We start from the raw sequence: 23,731 nt of genomic DNA on the forward strand, positions 1-23,731 counted from the left end.
CGGTCTCGTAGACCGCACCTTCCCAGTTGAATCCTAAAATTTCACCTCCCCAGTTAAGGGTTAAAAAGTCTAAGGAATAAAATAATTAATATATGTTTATATCTTTTCATTATTCTTTTATATCGAATATGTTAATATGAGAATGCATGAATCACTAAATAAAATTCAAGTGGAGATGTTATATTTTTTTTAAAAAAATTAATGACATTAATTAAAATATTCTTGTAATATGGATGTAATTAAATGCATTAATTAAGTAATTAAATTTCCAATTACATGCATTGTAATTCTATAATATAAATTTTTTCTATATTTAACAAAATTTGATAAGGACATAATCTTTTCATACTCCCATAAAAGACAAAATATACATTGTTCAGTATATTTTCGTCAAAAGTATTTTTTATTTAGGAAATGTTTGCTGATGTAAGGTAATGAGGTACAGTACACTCCCGTGTATCCGTTTCCCGACTATTCGGCCTAGTTTTCTTTTATCATAATTAATTGAGGAAGGTAAGGCGTTCTATTGACAGCATTGCGAAAGCATTATAAGCGGGCGGTTGCTACTACCCTCCTACGTGTTGTGAGCAAAATACAAGTTGTGACAGGAAAAGAGCAGCGTTCTGCTCGTTGTTCATTGTTCCCTCAGTGTATAGCGGACATATATTAAGGACGTTTTCAAACATTAAAAAATTTTGTTTCTTATCTTAAGTTTACCGTTTCATATCTACGTAATCATTTATCTGTGAAAAATAGAATCAGTTTGAGTTAATTTTGTTAAGAACTAGGCTTGCGATTTACATTAAGGTTTTGTTTATGTTTCCTGCACTTAAATTATGCATTACAGAATTTATGTTAAAATGTGAACAACTTATATCCTTTAACTTACTTTTCCTCTAATAAATTCTTGAAATATGGAGTGCAATATATAAACATGTATAAACTATCAGTACAGAGCCTTCTATTTTAACTCGATACGTTACTTGCAACTGCTATAATTCACCGTGCCGCGGTCGCGTTCACACTCTAAGTGGCTTGAGATAAATGGAGGACTTAGTACTCAATAAGAAGTGAAGAAATATGTATTATAACAGTGAATTTTGGTATAAAAACTTCTGCTTTCTGGTAGAAAGAAATAAGGCATTGGTTAGAAAGAAATGAAGTGTTCGTTAGAAAGAACGGCCTATCCGGCTTTTTTGTTATCCGGCCTTTCCTTCCACCACATTAGTCCGGACACTCGGGAGTGTATTGTATATAATGTATTTAAATGTAATGACAAAATAAAATCAATACAACAAATGTATTTCTTATTTTCGAAAAAATATTTTCTGAAAGTCGATGAACATATATGTAAATTTAACTTGTAACATAACTCTGTCTTCTAATATGTGAATTTTTCAGTAAATTGGATACGATTCAGTTGTACCATCTTTGATGAGCTATCAATTAGAAAATTTATGAATCAGAAATATTTAGATTTTATTGATTTTGGGGGTTATATTAATCGAAGTTTTTGTTAAAGACAAACATCTATCCGATAATGTTGATATTTATTATAAAATCTTCATATAATTAATGAAATATTAATTGAACTATTTTTTAATCTAAATATTGAATAAAAACATACTTTTGAAAAAAATTAATTAATTTTTCATTTGTTTCTATCTAGACATGTATTTCATAACAATCTATTTCTTTTATCTGCTTAAGAAATTGAAAAGTGATTGTTAGATAAACTATGAGGAAACATGGTAATACTTATCTCAATATCATTCCAGTTTTAATATGAGTGCACATTTATCTTTTACATTGGTATACTTTGCTATTTGATCTTCATTCAAAGTTCAATATAGCTGTTATATTTAACTGAATTGCAGAATCCAAAAAATAATCTGAAGATGTATTTTAAATAGCATCAGATAACATACTTGAATATGATATATTACATAATGCAATTTCCTAGACGTTTAAACTCCAATACACATAATATCAAAAAATATTGATAACAAGGGTAGAAGATTATGAAGGCATTGATATTTTATATCGTTGATTCTCAAGAGTAAATTTATAATTATATGCATTTTTTGAAAAATAAGTTTGAAATGGAAATATATTTTAATTATGAATTGTTTTCCTTAAATCTGTATTAAAAACATCTGAAATCTCACTTTTTTTAAAATAAATGCGTATCTCACATCTAAGTTATGTTTTAGTAAAAGAATCGTCAAAAGCTTTGTGATGCTCACATATGCAATCGCATATTAAACAGAACTTTCTAACTTATAGAGTAACAAAGAATATTAGAAAGTTTCTTTACTGCTATAAAGTTTAATCTGTTTCCAATTTTTCTATATCTTATAATATATTCCATATTATTTCTTATTATGTAAACAAAATTACAGGAAAATAAAAAGAAATAATTTAATAAGAAAATTGCTTACATACATTTTGAAACATATTTCAAGTGAGTTTTATTTTCAATAAAATATCGAAACATAAATATACTCTTTTTTGACCACTCTTAATAACAACAACATAAATAACTCTCTTTTTTTGAAAACTTTCTCACTTTTAGGTAATGGGTCAAATAATAATTTAACATTATAAATTTGTTATTTGTAATTATGAAATGACATTTCGAAATTATATAGATAATAATATAGAAAACTGTATTTTTGTTTTTTCTCGAAAAAATAGCATATTCTGTTATTAAATGATGATATAAATATCAAAATTCAGTAACTGTAAAGACATCAAAAATATTAATGTTAATAATAAAAGAAAGAATTAATAAGTTTAAGTCAATAAAAAAAGAATTTCGAAATTAACCGCAATATTAATATTAAAGCGAAATCAGCAACACGAGCAGATGCTGCTTAGTCATGAAATTACTTTAGTTATAATTATAAATAAAGATATAAACAACAATCTGTTAACAATAAAATATACATAAAATATATGTACAAATTAGCTTTTATTTAGCATTTAATATGAGATTCATTTTACTATGGAAAAGTGGTGTGATATTGAATGAAGCATAACATTCTTTAAGCGATTGTGATAAAATAAGTTATATTTTCTAGAATAAATTAAAGAAGTAAATTTGATATTTTGATTCAAAAACTATAAAGAAAATTTAATTTAGTGATAAGCTGTAGTAGAGTATTTCATGCAAAAGAGAAAAATTAAAAGTGATAAAGGTTGCCAAACATATAAAAATTCCTCATATTTGAAGAAACCTTCTATGGCTATTTATTATTTTATTTTCAAGATAAAATAACTTTGAAGCAAAAATATCATTTCTTTATCCATATACATACTACGCCATATCAAACTGAAGAATTCTACAAAAAGCAGAACAAGAAAAAGTGAAATCTATTATTGAATTTTTTAAAAATAAAAAAAAAGCTACTATTAAGAAAATATTTTTTATTCATCTCTTATTATATAACTGATATCAAGACAATTTTATACACCTTTTATTATTAACTGATAACAAGACAATATTTTTTATTACCTCTTATTATATAACTGATATCAAGACAGTATTTTTTATTCATCTCTTACTATATAACTGATATCAAGACAAAAAATTTTTATTCATCTCTTATTATATAACTGATGTCAATATTTTTTATTCACCTTTTAATATATAACTGATATCAAAACAATATTTTTATCCATCTCTTATTATATAAACAGAATCATTCATCTAAAGCTTTTTGTCTATTAAGATTATTGAAAAAAATACACAATTATGAATTTAGAATTATTAAAGGAATCACGGAAGGAAACTGTACTTGAAAAGGAGGATATTTTATTTAATACTTTTTAATTAAACTCGTTATTATCATGAACATGACATATGAACAAAGGCGGTCCGACTAAACACTTAAATTATAAACTATATAAACAAATTATTCATAAAGAGTAAAAATAACTCAAACATATTTTCCTATATTATAATTGATCAAATTATTCACTGCTAATATTCATCATTCATTTTTATCATTTATTTTTAGATTTTATATAATGTTTTTTTTAGATTTTATAGCATGTATTTTCCTGCCGCAGAAATACAATGAAAAATCAGAGTTAACATTTTGCCTTTTGAGATCATTTACATTATATACTACACATTTTAGGCTTTCTGTCTTATTACAACTATGAAAACCAGTTTAGTATTACTGAAACAATTGATATTAATATAAAAAGAATCTGTAAACAGTTTTTCTTTCTTTCTTTTTTTTGCATTTTATGCCATTTCAACGTTTTTACCAACGATACGTTTGCTTCAGTATTAAACTTATCTGTAAATTTATTCACACGAATGTTATGCCCTTATATAGTAAGGATTTCGTTAACATTCCCAGAATTCAATTCCTTGATGTCCCATAGCCCCCAGAAAGTTTTACAGGCTTGTTATTTAGTAGCTTATACGTGTAATATTTAAATTAAATGTCACTATGAAGTGACAAGAATAATTAACGCAGTTGTTGAACATCATGGAACATGCATGAAGGATTTACTTTTAATTTGCTCGAAAGTTCATTTCATTCCTAACATATTTTGATGCTTTTACGTCTAGAGAAAGTTCAAGCGAGATTTTGTGTAACTTCGAAAGAAACCCAAACTTATTTATATATATATTATATATATTTATATGTTTCTGGATTTTATTAGGATTACGAATAAAATTTTTCGTATTCATTTTGAACGTTAACAGAATAAATTACTGTTAAGCCCATTTAGTTTTCTGATAATCTTTATATATTTTCTATATTTGAAAAGAAATATCTGAAATTTACTATTCACAATGAGATAACACTTACGTCTTATCAATATATCTCTTTTTTTCAATTAAAGACGAACATTTATTATTTTCAAATTAATACATGCTGTGATCTTACAGAAATTTAGAATTCTTATTGAATACAATCAAAAATAAATAGCTGAAAAGTTACTTGCAATTCTGTCCAATCAGATGAGTTTAAAAGTTTTGAGAGTTCATCTGATCTTAGAAATCATGTTTGAATATGAAAACAGCTGCGTGAAATGAACTAAAGTAAATTTTCAATCAGAAAGAAATATGATAAGAAAGCTAAGAATTATAATAAAAGAATTTATTTTTTTAATTGCTACACAAAATATTGAATTATATATTTTTAAAAATTTTAATTATGTTAATATTTAGTTTATAATTCACTGATGTCACAAATTTTATGAAATCTGAAAATACATTTTTTTTCAAATTTATTATCAGTTTACTCCACTTGTAAGGAATTCATATTTAATTTTATCAGCTGATTAGCATTGAGAGATTGTTAGTTTTATCTAAATTTTGATTAACTACTAGATAATTTTTGAGATATGTTTTAAAAAATGCACTCTCATCGAAAATATGCAATTGTAGAATTAAAAAATCTAGCAAATCTAAAAGTAAACGCAAAAGTGAAGTAAATCAAAAATGCTCACATATTTTTCAAATGTGTTTATTTAAACATCCGGAAACGTGCTACATTTTAAAAAAATCTAAGGTACCTTTATATTTTTTTAATAAGCTATATTTACGCAAAGATTTACTATTCTCAGAAGAAGACTTTCTTAGACATTCTAATTTTTTTTCGCAGTTTTATGCTATTATCAGATGCTGAATTTTCTGATAACAGATTCAGATTTATTTGCACACTTCATTAGAAATTTCTCTTATATTTACATATACTAATATAAGATTGGGTGTTAATATTAATTATTAAACTTGTAGTTACAAGTACTACAATCAGTATTTAGGGAGGGTTTTAGCCCAGTTAGAGATTCTTTATACTAGTGCCATTTTTGATTAAATAGAATTTCAAAAAATTCTGAAAAATGTACGTGAGATTAAATACTTTTATTTTAAATAAAATATTATTCTTTTGCAAAAGACTGAAACAGAACGTTTTAGAAATTTATTAACCTGTTCACTTGCTTTAACAATAAATTTTCATGATTTTGTTTTAAGGTGTATTCAATCCTAAATGAAGCGTTTTAAAGGCAGCCATGATTTACAGTTTCTAAAATAACATGTAAAGTGTTTTCTTATTATTCGGCAGAAGCAGTTCATAGATAACTAATATATAATCTGATCATTCAAGAGTTGAGTAGATAACATTGTCGGAGAACGTCGTCGATATCGAATCTAGTGATTAGGCCATCTAAGTACCCAAAAAATACCTGTATATGCAATATTTTAAAACTCGTGTTGACCTTTTGACTTTACCCTAGTTAAATACATATGAAGAAGTGCGATTGGTGTGTGAGAGAGAGAGAAAAAAAAAGTCTTTGAAATAATCTTGAGCTTTAAATGCCTAGACTAATGATAGCACCTCTTTAGTAGCGTTGCAATCAATTACGGTGCACTTAAAAGTTTAATGTGAATTGGTATTCATCACAGCCTAAGTGTTTAAGTGATTTGAGATTCTACGGCCTCTAGAGTAATTGTTTGACAAGTGCGTAGAAACTATTGGAAGTTTGATGATGCACTGAAATATTGCTTTGTTATTATAACTTAAAAGTTTACGACTGGTAAGTTATTTATACAAACAGATATTACTTTAAAAAGAGACTATTTTGAAAATGCTAAAATACTTCTGCTCTGTTCACAATAAAAAAAAAAGTCCAAGGATATTTTTCACGCTTTATTTGTAATGCAATTATTTATTTTCAAGTTCATAACAAGATTATATCTTAACGACATTAACGATTTCATATAGAATTGAAAGTTCAAGGAAGTTTAAACTTTGTAAAACAACTGAGCAAATCATTGTTTGCATTCCTCCTGATTGAATGAAAAATTAGAAAATATTTGCTGAGAAAATATTGTGCCAACCCAGGACAAAAATAAAAACAACAAATTCTTGTGTTTTAATTCCTAATGTTTTATTTTAGAACGAATATTTAACCGTTCTTCTGAGAGCGTGTTCATTTTTCTTGTTCAAAAGCATATAATTTATATTTTTGTATTTATATTCATACTTTCTTATATATCCCTAGTTAATGTATTAACGTGATTAAAAAAAGAAAGCTTTTTTAGCAATACAGCGAATTTTAAATATGGAAATGATTATAATACAACAGAACACAGTTCAGTAAAGTGAAATATTGATTATGTGTTTACTTACGATTTAAATTAACAATAGAAAAAAAAACAGTTTTTTTTCTTTGAAAAGAGATAATTTATTAAACGATTAATATTAACTATCCGACCAGGGAGCCGAAATATTAATACATGGCTTTGATCCTGAAAAGGATGGCATTATTTTATATTTGAATCCATTTGGAAGGGAACTGAGATTTTAAGTCGGATTAAACATCGATTAAGATTAAAAATCAGGATTAAAATACAAAATTCATAATACATTTTTCAAATTTTTATTTGTATTTATTTTTATTCAAGTAGTTAACTGAGGGTATAAAATTCACCTAGAAAAATTAAAATCTTAACAAAATTATAGGTTTGAATATGTAAAGGTGACATTTTAAACTGAAAAATAAATCATAACATTTAAAAAATATACATTTTATATTAAAAATTTCTCATTTCAAAAATTAAATGTATCTAACTAATTTTTACAATTTGGACTACTGCTTTTATCAGTATAAAAAATGCCCCTGAAGTTTTTATAAAATTTTAATACAATTAGCAAAGCTTTTTATCAAATCTCATTTATATAATTAATGGACATACAACAATGTTTACACAAAGATGTTTATCCTATGTATTAAACATTGAGATTTATGTTTAGCAATAAAAAAAATTATCAGAAGAACTGATAGATTACGAATTATGGTATTTCTTCATATCTATATATATAAAAAAGCTTAAAACAGAATAATTTCATCATAAAAAATTTCCTTTACTCTCAGACATCTTAAATCTCTTGGTAGTTCCCAAAGAAGAAACAATATCTTGCATTCAATCTTTTACTTTTATTATTATTATTATTATTTAGTGTAAGTTGAATACAACAAAGACGATATACTCAATACACTCAATATACTCAACTATAATACTATATATACTCAACTAATAAGGACTTTAAAAATTCATTATTCTGACAGACGCGAATAACCGATTTTAATACGAAAAATGCATTAAATTACAACCGTCTGTATTCAAGAATCGGCGATAACAATTTACAAGTAATTTAAAGAATCTCTAAAAGGTTTACAGTTATATCGATATATATATTGCAGATATACTAGCTTGTTCCAAGCACCGTTTGCTGTCTTCTTTAGATTTTTCTTCTTTACTTGTACCATATATTACAAAATAATATTTCTGACACTTTTAGAATGAAAGTAAAGCGATTTCTTCCTCTTTAATTGTAAAGATTAGATCATCAAAGACTTTTGATAAAATAAAAGAATTAATCTGACTAATCAGTTTTAAACAAGAAATAGTATTCGAACATTTTAGCATTGTTCAATTCTGAACTAAGAAATAAAATAAATTGTTTCTAGACACTACTTTTTATGTGTTTCAATTACTATTTCATAATATCGGGACAAGAAAATTATTATATTTTGAAAGTTGGGAAAAAAATGTGTGTACTTTTTTTATTTTTAAAGTATCTCAAAATTCTTTAAAAATACTATGAAGTTGAAAAAGGATGAATTTGGAAATAAATTTATTACTGTTTCCTCAGATTTTCCCAGATTCAATAAAAATTTAACTCCATATTTTAGATTTTGAATTTATTTAGAAATGTTTCTTATTATTCAATTAGATAACTAAAAATTTAAGGGAACGTTTGGCAGTGTGTGGTGAAAAATTTGATTGGTGGCCCTAGATGAAAATCAAATAGTATTGCTTCATATTGAAATAAGGAAATAAAAAGTATTTTAATAAATGCGAAGAAATTATTATGAATAAGAACGAATTAATAGTTTTAATAGAATCAATAATAGTAGAAATAATAATACATTTATGATTATTAATGGTATATTTGTAAATAAATAATAAAATATGTATTATAGTATATTTGTAACATCGAAATTTTTTTTAATACCAATAAAATGTCATGGAATATTTCTTTCCATTCTCAGAGCAGGGATATATTCTCCATGCTTTAATAAGTATCCATGCAGGAAAAAATTTATAAAACTATTTTAGACTTCGGCCTAAATTTGTGCTATATGATTTAAAATATCTTTAAACTGTCATTTTATTTGAAACAGAAATTCGTTCTTATTGTTTCGATTAATTTTGAAATTTGTTTTTGAAGTCCTGACCGATGTCATAATCTTGGATTTTTGTCAGATGAAAAAAAATGAGAAATGCGACGGCATTGTATTAAGTAGTCAAAATGATTATATGATAAATATTTCCCTTATATAAAAGAGTATCTAGTTATGAGCATAAATTCATTTTATTCAAATTCCGAGGAAAATGTTGGATAAAAAGTGTGTTTAACAATGAAAAGAGTTGACAACATGTTTCATTTTTAAGAAATCTATTTTTAAGCATTACATAAAAGGAAATATCCTCACTTTAAATATAAGAAAATATGTGTTAGAACAAAAAATAATTCAAATAAGACAATAAGGTTCAAATCTTCTGATCATGAACTCGATGAAATCTGCAATATATTATGACAACAAACATTTTGTTTTAAAAGAAAGTTAAGAACATGTTCCTTTTGCAGTAATTTGAAGATAAAATGCATCTTCAAACAAATCATTCTTGGTCATACTTATTCTTTTTTTAAATTAGCAATAAACCCAATGAAATTGTATTTTATAATATGATTGCTAAGGGGAGTAAAATTTTGTGTAAGACGTTGAGAAATCGTTCGAATTAGCTACGAGAGAGGCAAAAATAATTAATATATGTATTATACATAAAAATATTATTTATTTTTGGCTTGATAAAAAAAATAATTAATAAAAAAAATTATAAAAGCAAAGAATTAATGGAGGATATAACAATGAGTATTAGTTTCAAAAACATATGCTTTGAATAGCTCCTGAAATACCCTCTTGATGTTTTGTGTGAAATTATGACAAAATTGTATTATAGTTTAAATTTTTGTCTTAAATATATACAAATATGATGCATTTCATTTTTGAATATTGTTCTCATTCTTTTTTCCAGTGAAATGGCATCTATAAATAAAAGAATTGCGATAATTGGAGGAGGGATTGCAGGGATAGCTTCCCTTGTTGCTTTGAAAGAAGAGGGGTGTTTTGACATGATTTGTTTCGAAAAGACAGATAAATACGGAGGAACATGGAACTACAGAGAAGAGCCGATTGTTAGCGTTGGATCAATTATGCCAACAACACATTTTGTTGTCAGCAAAGAGCTCAGTGCCATCAGTAACTTCCCACCTCCAAAAGAGTATAATAATTTTATGAAACACGATCAGATATTTGAATATGTGGAAGAGTACGCGAAGCGTCATGATGTACTGAAGCACATTCAATGTAATTCGGAAGTTACAGAAGTAAAAAGGCACGATGACTTTGAGGAGACGGGAAGGTGGACTGTTACAGTGAAGAACATATTATCGGAAGAAATAACCACTGGAGTTTATGATGGGGTCATGATCTGCATTGGCCACATAAACAGACCAATCATACCTTCATATCCTGGCCAAGATTTGTTTAAAGGAAACTTATTCCACAGTCACAGCTTGAAGGGAGTAGAGCCGTATCGAGACAAAACCGTTGTTGTAGTGGGCATGGGCTGCTCTGGACTAGACGCTGCCATAGAGACAAGCAATGTTGCGAAGCAGGTATGTACCAGCTGATTATATCATACCTTTTAATAGCTTATTGCATTATAAATTTCAAAGAGATTATTCCAATCTCTTAATATATTTTAATTGAAAGTTTATTTGTATTTTTAAATGTTATACATGAATTACTTTTATTTTTAATGAAGAATATTTGGAAAATGTAATCAAAAGTTAGCAACCAATTGCATAGTAGATTTAATATTTTATTAATTTATTCCTTTCTTCTCAATTTTGCCAGTTTGAAAGGAATCTCCAACAAAATAAAACTCGATTCCATTTTCCAAGCGGGCCACGTTGGCCCGGTGGTAAGATCTCGGCTTCCGAACAAGAGGGTTTCCTATTCGGGACCCGATTTCACGGAGCAATCGTCTTGCAAGTGGGTATGGTGCTCGATAAATCTTTCGGGGCCAAATGTCCTCCCGCTGGTGTGGTGTGGAAGTTTATAGAGGGAGTTGCCCTCTCAGATGTCACCCTCGTCTTCTGACCATGATTAAAAAATTACGAGATTGTTGGAGACTGACTAGAAACAAGTCAATTCTCCTTTATACCCTCACAAAAGGCTTTGAAAACAGGAGAAAATTGTTTCTCCTTAAATGTTAATTTTTTACCAATTTCAAAGGTTTTCGATGCTCCTCTCAATCATTCTTGATTTCCCTTGGTAAATCATTATAAAAACTTTCTGTCATATATTTTTCTGTAGTTTATATCAAACTGGATTTTTAAAAAATCAATTATTATAATACAAAAATAAAATATTTAAGAAAAAAAAACACAAAGAAAACATGTTCATAAGTACAATTCTTTGTATTCTCTGCATGCTTTCAGTAGAAACTACCATTTTGGTTTTGATTATAACCCCGGCCCATCAATGCAGAATGTCTATTAGAACGGAAGTTTTCTTTGATGATATACTCATTCTAATAAACCAATGTAATGTCGCATTTTCTTCACTTGGTAAATTAACAATTCAAGAAACAAAATCAGCAAAATATTTTTTTCATTCGTTTACTGCGCACATAGTCTATAAAAATTCTGTAGCAATATTTATTTCAATGTCAGTTTCATTATTATGATACCTTTGTTTCTTATCTTGCAGAGGTTTAGTTTAGCTTGATTTAGTTATATTAAAGCAACACTAGGGCTATTTTGTGAAGAATCTCGTAATTTTGAATATGAGCTGGCACCTCTTACCCAAGCTTTCACACCAAACAGCCCCGACAGATCGGCGCGCACCAGATCCGCTAACGCGACGGTTTTCGGTGGAATCTGGTATCGAAATTGAGACTCCCCTGCTCCGAAGCCGAAACCTTACCACAAAGCCACCGCTGGCCTCGATTTCACGTGAGAGTTTTACTTTATCTAGATTATTTTAATATGGACGATTCTGAGTTAGGCGCCACCTCGAATGATAATGCGCTTGCTCATAGCTCAGACATCTTACGATACGTAATGTTTTTTAAGAAAAAATGTTTCATCCGTTTCCATTGAAAGAATAGGATTATCTATGATGTTTTACACATTCTTAAACTAAACAATTACAATTTGATGATATGCTTGCAGCCTACACAAATTTGTGCTCAAATTTCATCATAATTTTTAACAAAGATTTTAATCTTCAAAATATTAAGAGTATAAAATTATAAATCTCATTTCTATTTGAAGACCAGAATGCGTTAGCTTTCAATAATCACGAATCTAAAAAAATAAATTGTGTGCTGCCGAAATATATCAGTTTTTTTTTTTTTGTTCAATAATAGCTCAATTTCTTTGGTGTTTGATTTTCTTCTACAGCCAACCATCTTTTAATGATGCAGTGGATCTAAATCTTTGTTAGAGTTGCAATTACATATCATCACCACCAATGAAGAGTTCCATGAATAAGCAAAATCATGTGCTGCTTTTTGGTGGAATTCTTCACATTCCATTTAGTTTTGCCGCAAATACACATTATCGAAATAATATCTTTAAAAAAAATAAAGATTCACTACTTTTTAATGTAATGGAAGAAAAATCTATTGTTATCAAGTTGCACAATTGTAAAATTGGAAGTCATATATAAGAATGGATATTTCAACAACTATGAATAGTTTTGACCCTGGTTATTCTCCATCTTACTAGTAAGAGAAACACTTTAAGCTACATTCTGATATCGAGATGACTAACGAAAAACATTCAAATATGCTTTACATTTTAGGTTTATATTCAATATGAAATTAAAATCAAAACCATCAAAATGCTGTTCATCACTTTAAAAAGCTAATACAAAATTTTAATCAAATAATTTCCAAAAAAGTGTTTTATTTTATTTTTTTCGATCATAAGAGAATTTAATTAACAGGAATTAGAAATTCCAGAAAGAAAGTAATTTATTATTTTTAATTTTATGAAGCAAGAATTTGTATTGAAGAGAAAAATGTCAAAAGTCTTTAATTTCTTATGTTGTAGGTTTACCTGAGTGCCCGGTCTGGGGCTCATGTTGTAAACCGAGTAGGCCTAAATGGAATTCCGTACGATTACACCATGCTCCGACCTTACTTATACCAGTTGATGGACGTATTTCCTACCAAATTTGTAAGCTGGTGTTTCGAAACAGGATATCTAGATGTACAATTTAATCACAAACTGTATCCTGTTGTGCCCAAACATCATATATTAAATAAAGATCCATCAGTCACCAGCAATTTTTCAGCAAAATTGATCTGTGGAGCAATCATTCAAAAACCTGGTATCCAGCATTTCACAGAAGACGGTGTCCTTTTCGAAGGTGAAACAGAAGTCACGAAAGCTGATGTCGTAATCATGGCTACAGGATATACATGGAAATTTCCATTCCTCGAAGAAGGTATTTTAATTACAGAGGAAGATAGAATCGATTTGTACAAATGCATATTTCCAATACAACTAAAACACCCAACTCTAGCAATCATTGGGTTTGCTCTTCCATTTGGCCCAGGTTTTCCTATAGGAGAACTACAGTGTAGGTGGGTCACTCAAGTTTTTGCTGGTAAATGCAAACTTCCATCGCAAAAGAAAATGTTTAAAGATGTCAAGAAAAGATACGAAGCGAATGTGGCAAGATACGGCCGGAGTGAAAAGGTATCGATAAAGGTGGACTATATTCAATACTGTGATGAATTAGCTGCTGAATTTGGAGCAAAGCCAAACCTTTCAAAGTACTTTTTTAGCGACATCAAATTATATTCAAAAATTATGTTTGGGCCCAGTCTTTCATATCAATACAGACTGCAGGGACCTCACCCTTGGGATGGAGCCAGAGAAGCTATAATGACGAGCGAAAAGAGAATGCTTTACCCTTTGGCAAGGAGAGATTCGAAGGTTCATGAAAATGCCTTCAAGAAATTTGCTAGAAAGACATTATCGGCTACGGTATTTTGACTTAACCTGAATTATAGTTAAATCTGTGAAAGTGAAATCTGCAACTTACAATATTTTGAACTTACTAAAGTGAATTTTGCAACTTACTAAAGTTGTTTTTGGTAAATTGCTATGTATGATATCCTTTTAATTTGTAAAAATTTGATATGAGCATTTACTTGTAACTACGAATGAACTGTAATAAACTTACAATTTTTTTTATTCTTCTTTTCTAATACTCCTTTCAAGTCTTCTAGCTCATCAACAATCTCACTTCATCTAAATCAGCAGCTAAATAGAATTAAAATATAGATTATATCTGTTATCGCTCAATTAGTTTGAAAATAGCTGTTCATATAATTGATTATGAAATTACCCAAACGTTTCTAAATGTTTCCTAAATTATTTATTTTTTATTTATTTTGTTTAAGTATTTATAAATCTTTTATCGAAGTATAAGCTTATTTTTAAGAATATATTTTTATCAATGGAAAGGAATCGTGATTTAAGAAGCGTAACAGACATTTACAATTTTTTTATGAATTTTTAATATTAAATTTTGCTTTAATATAAGTTTTAAAATTGATTTTAAAAATTCTTAATTCTTTTAGAATCCAAGCAATGCATTTTTTATATTAGATTCATAATAATTTAGGATCTGATTTATGAACGAATTGGAGGAGATGTCAGCCTACCTTGATGTCCACACAGACTCTGTGAGGAAATACTTTTCTCACATATCACAATTATGATAATAGGTCTTCCTGCTTGTGAAACAGACATATTGATAGTTGTTGAGAATTTCAATCGATGGTCATTAATCACAGCATAACATGGTCTTAAAAGCTTAATGAAACAAAATAATTTTAAGTTTCAAATTTCGAAGACTTAGGATTTAGAAGTTTCACATAGTTCTGTTTATTCTGTTATGGACCTCAATAAAATTGGAACATAAGGTTTGAACTTGAACGTGAAAGATAAATTATTAACTTTCGACTAAAACAGTAATTTTCTTATTTAATCGATGCATGTTCATAAAAATATGAGGGAAAAGATTGAACCAATAAGTTTCAAAGTCTACGTAATGAATGACATATGAATTTGCTTCATAATATGAAAAGTTTTCAGAAAAATTTCTCTAATTTCCCTACATTTTTTTTCTAATTTTATAAAAACTTCTATAAACTACAAGAAGGATAAATTTTAAATTTAAGGAAGCAATAATATATTTTTATGCAATTAATCATCCAATAGGGGAGAAAATTCAAATGTTCAAAAATGTGGGGAAACTTCAAAAAGTTTAAATCACTGCTAAATTTTGAAACTAAACCTAAACTATAAATACACAACAATTTCAAAATTTTACTAAATTATGCTTTAAAAAGATTACTTAAAATGAGGAAATTTCCTAATCTTTATATCGTGATGATGAACGAAGGAAAACAAATTTAGAAAGACCTATATTTAGCAAATCAGGAGTTTGTAGTTTTAATTTCATTACAAAAAAAAGGAACTACTATAGTTAAATATACTAATTTTTTTAATTAATTCAAATCCAACAAAATAATGTAAGCAAATAAATTGATTTCATAGAAAAGATAATGCTTAAAATTTTAAAATGCTATAACCATTTTTTTGTTTTATCATCTCCAATTTTAGTGGAATAAAATTAATTTTATTATATTAAATCATTAAAATTTCAAAAAAAATAGCTTAAAAGCGAGTATTTTTTTTCTTTATGTGTATGAAATTCGATTGTTCAAACTATTTAGCTCTTGTAAAGCTATCTGAAGAGTTCTCTTGTAGAAGAATAAAGAGTTCTCCAGTAAAGCTACCTGAAGAATTCACAAAATATTTCAGAGTAGGAACATTTTCATATGGAACTAAATTGTATTTCGTTAATAATTGTTCAAAAAATCAAATTAAAAAGGGGACATATTGATTAAAATCAAATGTAAATATTTAATATATTGTTTGACCTCCCTTATGTGAGTCTTTGATTCCTAGCTCTCAAAACGCTTCTTCGATGCTTCTCCTGATTAATACTGAGTCTTTCGTTATTTATCGATGAATAAAACTGACTTTTAGTTTTCACTCTTTGACTCTTTCATTTTTTATCAGAAATCAAATATAAATTTATGATGGTATGGAGTTCTTAGGATAACAACCTCTGTTCATAAATTTTGTTCTTTTGATAAATATTCTTTGAAATATTTTTTTATCATTATCTTTCAGAAAAAAGTACCATCAATCATATGCAAATAAGTGGTCAATTTTAGATTATAGAGTTGAGACATTGGCATACAATTTCATATTGCACTTGAATTGATACAAAATGAAGTTTCTAATATTTAGCGAAATGTTTCTAACACAATTAGAAAACATACTTAATGATATGATCACTAATAAAGGGTCACATATTGGTAAACCAGATTTAGACAGAGTTATTTTTGGAATTGCAAAAATGTCACAATAATATTAGCTTGTGAGCTAATGAACCAAAAATTAAAAAAAAAATATCCTTATACTGAGTAACAGTTATAAGACGGAATTGATAATATAATGATATTTATAATGAAAGATATTTATAATAAATTCGTGAACGTAATTGATATTTATAATGAAAGAAATTTGCTACTTTTGGTCAGATAAATCTATAAGAAGTCATGTAATTACAGAAAACTGCCATTAAAACTAATGCATAAACATATGAATAATTATTTAATCGGAGATAAAGTGCAAAAATTTTGAAAAAATTTAGAAGTGATATAAGTAATTGACCACTTTGGCTACCTATTATTAGTTACTATAAAAATTGTTTTTAAAAAAGTCACTATTTTTTCGATCTATCCTAATCAGCATCATTTCAACCTTTCAGAATAAAATTCTCCACAAGACTAGCGACATTTAATCAAACGACTTGCAAACCAAGTCCCTTTTCTGTTTCCCTTAAAATTTTACGGAGACCAACAAATTATTTGTACGATTTCACCATAAATTTCAGATACAATACTCCGCAATTAGTTTTAAGCCACGAAAATGTTTTATTTGCTTTTTTTTATTTCGAAATTATATACATGCAATGAAAACATCAGTTTTAATATTTTGAATTTACTTTGTAAATGTTATTAAGCATTTTTGTGATTAAGTATACTTTTAATATCTGTTTGTAGTTATATTTGAGAACTCACTCTGGAAAACAAGTTATTAACTGAATAGCACTAATTGGATATCCCTATTATGATTATATTGTAATTTGACCTTACTTGTTACAGTTTTTGGATATATTTACAGCTAATTTTGTAAGCAGGTGTTTTCAAACTAGCTACCTAGATATCCAATTTCATCAAAAACTATACCTAACCTCCATCAAAGTCCCAGCTATCAGCAGTCAAATTATATTGAAGTTTATGACAGAAGGAGCAATTCAGAAGTTTAACATTGAAAAATTCACAAGATGGCACCTTTTTTGGAGACAATACGGAAGATATAAAAGCTGATGTTACCATCAAGACCACTGGATACACATGGAATTTTCCATATCCTGAGGAAAGCAATATGAACAATAATGAAGGCAAAATTGACCTTTACAAATGTGTATTTCCAATTAATCTAAAACAACACACTCTGTAATTTATTTTTTTTCCCTTTGGGTCTGGAATTCCTCCAGGTGAAATTCAATGTCGGAGGAATGCTCAAGTATTTGCTGGAAAATGCAAGCTCCCAACACAAAACAAAATGTTTAAAGATTCCGAAAGGAGATACAAAGTCAATGTGGCTAGACATAGTCCAAATGAAAACGTATCAATAAACGTTGACTATATTTAATATTGTGAAAAGCTATCTGTTGAATTTGGTCCAAAGCCAAACCTTTTAAAGTATTTTTTCATGGGTATTAGGTTGTTTTCGGAAATCATATTTTTTCCAAGTTTTGCATATCATAACAGACTTCAAGACTGCAAAAAGCTCAATCATGGGATGGAGCCAGAGAATATATTATGACAAGAAGAGATTGAATACTGTATCCTATTATAAAGAAAAGCATGAAAATGTGTTCAAGAGATTTGCTTAGATTGTCTAGTAATCTAAAATAATATGAAACTAGGGTAAATTTGACTAAAGAATCTAATTTATTTTTTTAAGTATTTGAATCTATAGAATTAGTTCTATTAATTCCATTAGTTCTAATATATAATAAGTTCTATTCCATTATTAATTATTTCTTTTGTTAATTATTTAATCCAATTAACAATATTATTTTATTCATAAAGAATATTTAATATTTTAACTATTAATTTTTTATGAATAAATCATTTTCTTAATCGATCATTTGGTGGGATTCAATAACAAGTTTTAATATTAGAGACTGCTTAATGTTTGTAAAAAATCCAATTAAAAATTGTATTTAAAACAATGATTTCATTTGCATCTAAAATATTTTTAAATGAATTAATTTAAATTGCATTTTTTTATTTATTTTCAAATCTTGCTGTTGAGTCTCATATTTTGCTATGAAAATAGAAGAATGAAATATTTCGTTTACCTAAAAGTATATAAATGATTTCCAAATTATGATAATATAATATAATATTATGATAATATAAAGGAATTTCACTGAAAACATTATAATGATGTAAAATTAATGAAGCGCTATGGAAGATTTTCTAAGTCTTGAACAGGTTTTCTGATAGCAATGCCATCTGAATCTAATTGTTTTCATACAACTTCCATGAATCCAATGAAGAGTTATTTCCTCTAATATGAGAAATTCCAAGTAGCACAAGTTTCCTTTGGCACAGGTCCTTAATAAAATTAATAAGCCAACGAATTGATTCAAAAACATTGATACAATGGCTAACATCTTGAAATCGAATGACAATGAAGTCTGGAAACTGAAACAATCCCACATAAAGAATATGGAATATCTAGGAATTTTCCACGTCATTTTTTCAAGGCAGACAAGAATCTTTTTATTTATTAAAACAATTAAAATTTAACACAGTTATTTAACTGTAATGAAATATGCTCATAGAAAAGAACACATGAATATCGTCAGTTTCACCATATAATTGCAAATGATTTAAAGTTTTTTTAAAAAAAATCATTCTTTTTCCAGATAATGTTATGCTTTTATCAGATTCAACAGATGTTTTCTAGTAATTATATACAGAACTATATTCTTTTAAAATTCACTGTTCAATTTATTATAAATCATTCAATTGCTATATCAATGCACATAAAAAATCGCGCGTATTTGAAGATAATAATACCTAATTTGCAAATTTCCATTATCGCTATTATTGCGATAAATAACGGGTGGGGCATAAATTCGTGCAAACTTCAAAAAAATCATAATAAAAAAAGTAATACTCGAAAAAAACTGAGGTTTGCGGGAGTATGTTCAGACAGCCTTTGGATTTTGTTATTTCCATTAAAAAAGGGTATTTAGAAAATGACCGATAGATGGCGCTCACACGTCACGGTTTATGCAAATCAGCATAGCTATAAAACATAAGGCTGAAAATTGTTCTGTCATTCGACGCCAGTAGCATGCTATCGCTACAGGATTGAGCATTAGTGGTTAAACTGTTCTATTAGAACGGTGAATCCGCGACTAAAGCATTGCGACAGTTATAGACGGTGAAAGGAATGAAGACGAACAAAAACCCAATTTCATTGAATGGGATATTGAATTTAGTTCGCCATTTTGAGGAAACGGGAAGATTAGAGGATCGTCCACGAAATGGCAGACCATCCGTCAGCGCTGACCGTGTCCCTGTTATTTAAAGGGTCATGAGAAATGTGGCAGCCGAGACTTCAACGGGAAGTTGCAGTGCACGTGAAGCAGATAAACTAACAGGAATTCCGGAAAGGTCGATCCGACGCATTCTACACGAAATCTTGAAACTGCATCCGTATAAGGTAGAGGCATTTCACCAGTTGTTGGCAGCAGATTGTGAGAAAAGACAAGCCTTTGCAACATGGGTGCTCGCACAAATGGAACGTGACCCAGAATGGCGACTGAGCATCATGTGGACAGATGAATCCCACTTTTCATTGCATGGTGATGTCAATACGCAAAACAGTCGTATCTGGGCGACATCAAACCCTCGTGCGTACACGACCAAACCACTACATTCTCCGCATGTGACTGTTTCGTGCGGTTTGACTGCGTCCTTCATTCTAGGCCCTTTCTTTTTTGAAGAGCGTTGTCTTGTATCCGGTTAAAAAACCTGTTCCATCACTGCAGAACGCTATCTTAGGCTTTTGCGTGACCACGTTATGCCAGCTTTGCAGCAAAGACGTGCATTATCTTTCGTCACCTTCAAGCAGGATGGTGCCCCACCCCACTTTGCTACTTCCGTTAAGACGTTCCTCCTAGACGCATTAACTGAGGACAGAGCGATAAGCCGAGGATGTAAGAATGAGTGGCCCTCATGATAGCCAGATCTTGCTCCAGTGGACTTTTGGTTGTGGGGATATCTAAAGTCTCGTGTCCCGGAGCTCTCCTGCCACTTTGATGGAACTTAAAGATGCCATTCAGTTGGTTGTTGGTGACATCGATGCCGACATCTTACAAGCCTCACTTGCTTAATACCTTGTGGTGACGGTCATGTTGAGCATCTTTTGTTTTAAAATAAAATGTACTATACTGTTACTGGGCTCTGTTTTCCTGAATTGCATAAAACCTCTCGGTATGATGTGTGAGCGCCATCTATCGGTCATTTTCTAAATACACTTTTTTTAATGGAAATAACAAAATCCAAAGGCTTCTGAACATATTCCCGCAAACCGCAATTTTTCTTGAGCATTACTTTTTTATTATGATTTTTTGAAGTTTGCACGAATTTATGCCGCACCCGGTACTTGCAACAATTAATACACACGAATATATTTCTTAAACTGGTAAAACAATTTTCCCCTTTTTGTAACAGATACCCATCGATTTTAAGATTGTATTTTAATTCACTTTTACAAAAAGGATGCAAACTTTTATATTAAATGTTATGAAACTAATTAATGAAAGCATAAATAAATTCCTCCTTTGAAAGAATATAAATGAATTGGAGACTATATTGTTCCATAAAGCTTAATATCGCGTGAAGGTATTATCGACTTTAAATATATATGTTTACAGACAAAGAAAAAAAATTAATTTTAAAAGAGAAGGAGACAAATAGCCGGATTGATGGTTTCAGCAAAGTTTTATACTAGCACTTTAAAGTCAATAGGGTGGCCTAAATGTTTTGTAAATTAATTGTTTGTTAAATAAATTAGTCAAAAATAGGTGGCATTTAAAAAATAAACCCCCAATTATCGAGTTAAAAAAGCAATCGTATTGGATATATCTTTATATAAGATATGCAAAAAATTTGCATTTAGAAATGAATATGCAAAATAGAATTTTGTTTGACGTTTTTGAGAATTTTTCCTCACTTTATAGAACACTGTTGCGTATTCACTTAACAGTGATTGAGTTCGAATTTTAGGAGATAAATAAAGCACGAAAGTGTATTTATAAACGAAGAATCTGGGTAGACAAATATTTCATTTTTTTCAACTGTGCACTTGTATATTTTGATTATTGTTTTCTAAATGTGAAAATAAAATCAAAAATCATTAATCATGAGATTTTTTTTTCAAATCATCTAAAAATTTATAGAAATTTATTATTAAAGCACAAATAATTAATTTTAGTTACAGTTGTTAGTCATTATTCACCCTCTTGAATTTGCAATTCAAAAATTAATGCTCATTTATTCAATCAACAAGGTATGGGAATCAATACACCAAATCGATGCAACAAATTATTTATGTCTTTATAATCTGAATTCCTTCAAAATGACTCAGAATGAATTTCACAATGGTCAGTTGTGCAGTTTTAGAAATATGCAACGTAAATATTTAAAGAATTATGTTATTTCTATCTTTTTTTCAATTTAATAAAAAAGGATTGATGTTATATATGCCTTTGCATACAAATACACTTTATTTGCAAAACTAAATAAATGCAATCCTGCACGAAATTTATAAAAGTTTCACAAAGAGAGGGGGGGAAAAAGGGATAAACGGACGTGAATAAATTTTGAGCTACCATATACCTTTCTCAGTACATTTTCCACATTCAGAATATATCAATGACACAAAGCAGGCAAAAGTATATTTATTTCGATTTCCAGCAAAGGCACGTTTATTTCGAATTCAAACGGAGTATCTGGTTTCCGAATAAGGTTTTGAGCAAACACGAATTTCCATTTTCTCCAATGAAGAAATTCAATCTCGAAGATCGATAGAAAAGTCAATTTTGCCGGCGCATCTGCAGAGGCCAGTTTTATCAATCAAAAACAGACGCACACCATAAATATGCAGTCTGGGGGAAAATACCTTCTCTGAGCTGCATTTAGGCTGATTTTCTGGCGAGAAAGTAGAGCAAGTCCTCCATATGCATGATCTAGTTTTCAAACTTTTGGGTAATGTCATTTTTCTATAATGTTTTCAGCATTTTTCACTTTAAATTTCGAATAAGCATAAAATATTAATCTCCGTAATGGCATTACATTTTACAGCAAAGTGAGTTTTACAACGAAATTGAGAAAAGTTAGTTAATAATGGAATAAAAACAAAAAGCTTGAAGAATTTGTCACATTTGAAAATTTTTAAAGTTCAATAATTTTTGAAATTTTTACTTGAGAAATGTATGTCACAAAATAACTAATTTTATTCGATTCTTGAAAATACAAAGAATTTTATAATTTTACTACATTCAAATCTTAAGTAACTTACTAAAGTCTTTAAATAATTTTCAAAGCTAGAGATAAAAAAATAAAATAATGTTGATTCTTTCAAAGTTGAGATTCCGTTTAATAGAACTGTAATTAAATTTTGCTTATAATGTTATATTTCAGGGCTTTTTGGAAATAAAGAAAGACACCATGACTCCGAAAAATAAATTTAAAATATTACTTCATTTTGATAATAATGTTTAATTAATTGATATTGCAATACTTTCAGGTTTCCACATAAACAAGGAAGAAGAAATATTATTAATCATTATATTTTATAAAGCTAAGGACACAATTTTATTTTTCTGTATGTAAAATCGTGATAAAGTTTTAATAATCATATTTAAAGTAACATTTGTTTATATGGTTAAATTAAGTTTACTTTGAAATAGTTATTTTAACTATGAAAGCTATAATTTTTAGAATGTATAATTTGAATGTTATAATGAATGTTGTAATTTAACTATGAATGTAATAATTCAAAAAATCGTTTTAAAAGGTTTCTTAATAAATTTATCCAAGTTTCTCAAATGCAATAAGCTAAAGTAAAATCAATTAAACGTTTATAAAAATTATAAAAAAATTTCTAATATATAATTTTAACATAATCTTTCATGGTCATTCAAATATTTTAGAAACACATCTTCATACATATATTATTAGGTTCCATTTTTTGGCATTAAAAAAATGGAAAAATATGATTATATGTTTGTTTTTCGTCTAATACGATCACATGTTTATTTAATTCGCCAATTCCAAATTAATTTAGAATATGAGAATTTAAATAATTAG

The 23,731-nt window shown here is 28.3% G+C and overlaps 2 protein-coding genes across 8 annotated transcripts in view; one reads left to right on the forward strand and one right to left on the reverse strand.

The window, feature by feature from the left end:
- The window catches only part of LOC129963088 (flavin-containing monooxygenase 5-like), a 115,026-nt gene that overhangs the window by 5,549 nt on the left and 85,746 nt on the right, over positions 1–23,731 (reverse strand). For 5 of the 7 annotated variants that reach the window (XM_056077131.1, XM_056077135.1, XM_056077129.1 and 2 more), the window contains one exon: positions 14,368–14,447. The exons of the other annotated variants lie outside the window; for them this stretch is intronic. The gene's annotated coding sequence lies outside the window, so the exon portion shown is untranslated. The remainder of the gene's footprint in view (positions 1–14,367; positions 14,448–23,731) is intronic. 7 annotated transcript variants of the gene reach the window in all.
- On the forward strand, positions 6,261–14,378 carry LOC129963089 (flavin-containing monooxygenase 2-like). Its single transcript, XM_056077137.1, has 3 exons — positions 6,261–6,564; positions 10,136–10,778; positions 13,227–14,378. The coding sequence occupies exons 2-3, from the start codon at positions 10,140–10,142 to the stop codon at positions 14,175–14,177; spliced, it is 1,590 nt and encodes a 529-aa protein (XP_055933112.1). The 5' UTR covers positions 6,261–6,564; positions 10,136–10,139; the 3' UTR covers positions 14,178–14,378.

This window comes from Argiope bruennichi, chromosome 3 (assembly GCF_947563725.1).
Source record: "Argiope bruennichi chromosome 3, qqArgBrue1.1, whole genome shotgun sequence".
Taxonomy (NCBI): Eukaryota; Metazoa; Arthropoda; class Arachnida; order Araneae; family Araneidae; genus Argiope; species Argiope bruennichi.

Excerpts from the sequence above, each read along its gene's own strand:
- LOC129963089 (XM_056077137.1), top strand. The coding sequence starts at position 10,140 with ATGGCATCTATAAATAAAAGAATTGCGATAATTGGAGGAGGGATTGCA. Across the intron at positions 10,779-13,226 it reads CAAGCAATGTTGCGAAGCAG|GTTTACCTGAGTGCCCGGTC; the intron begins GTATGTACCAGC and ends CTTATGTTGTAG.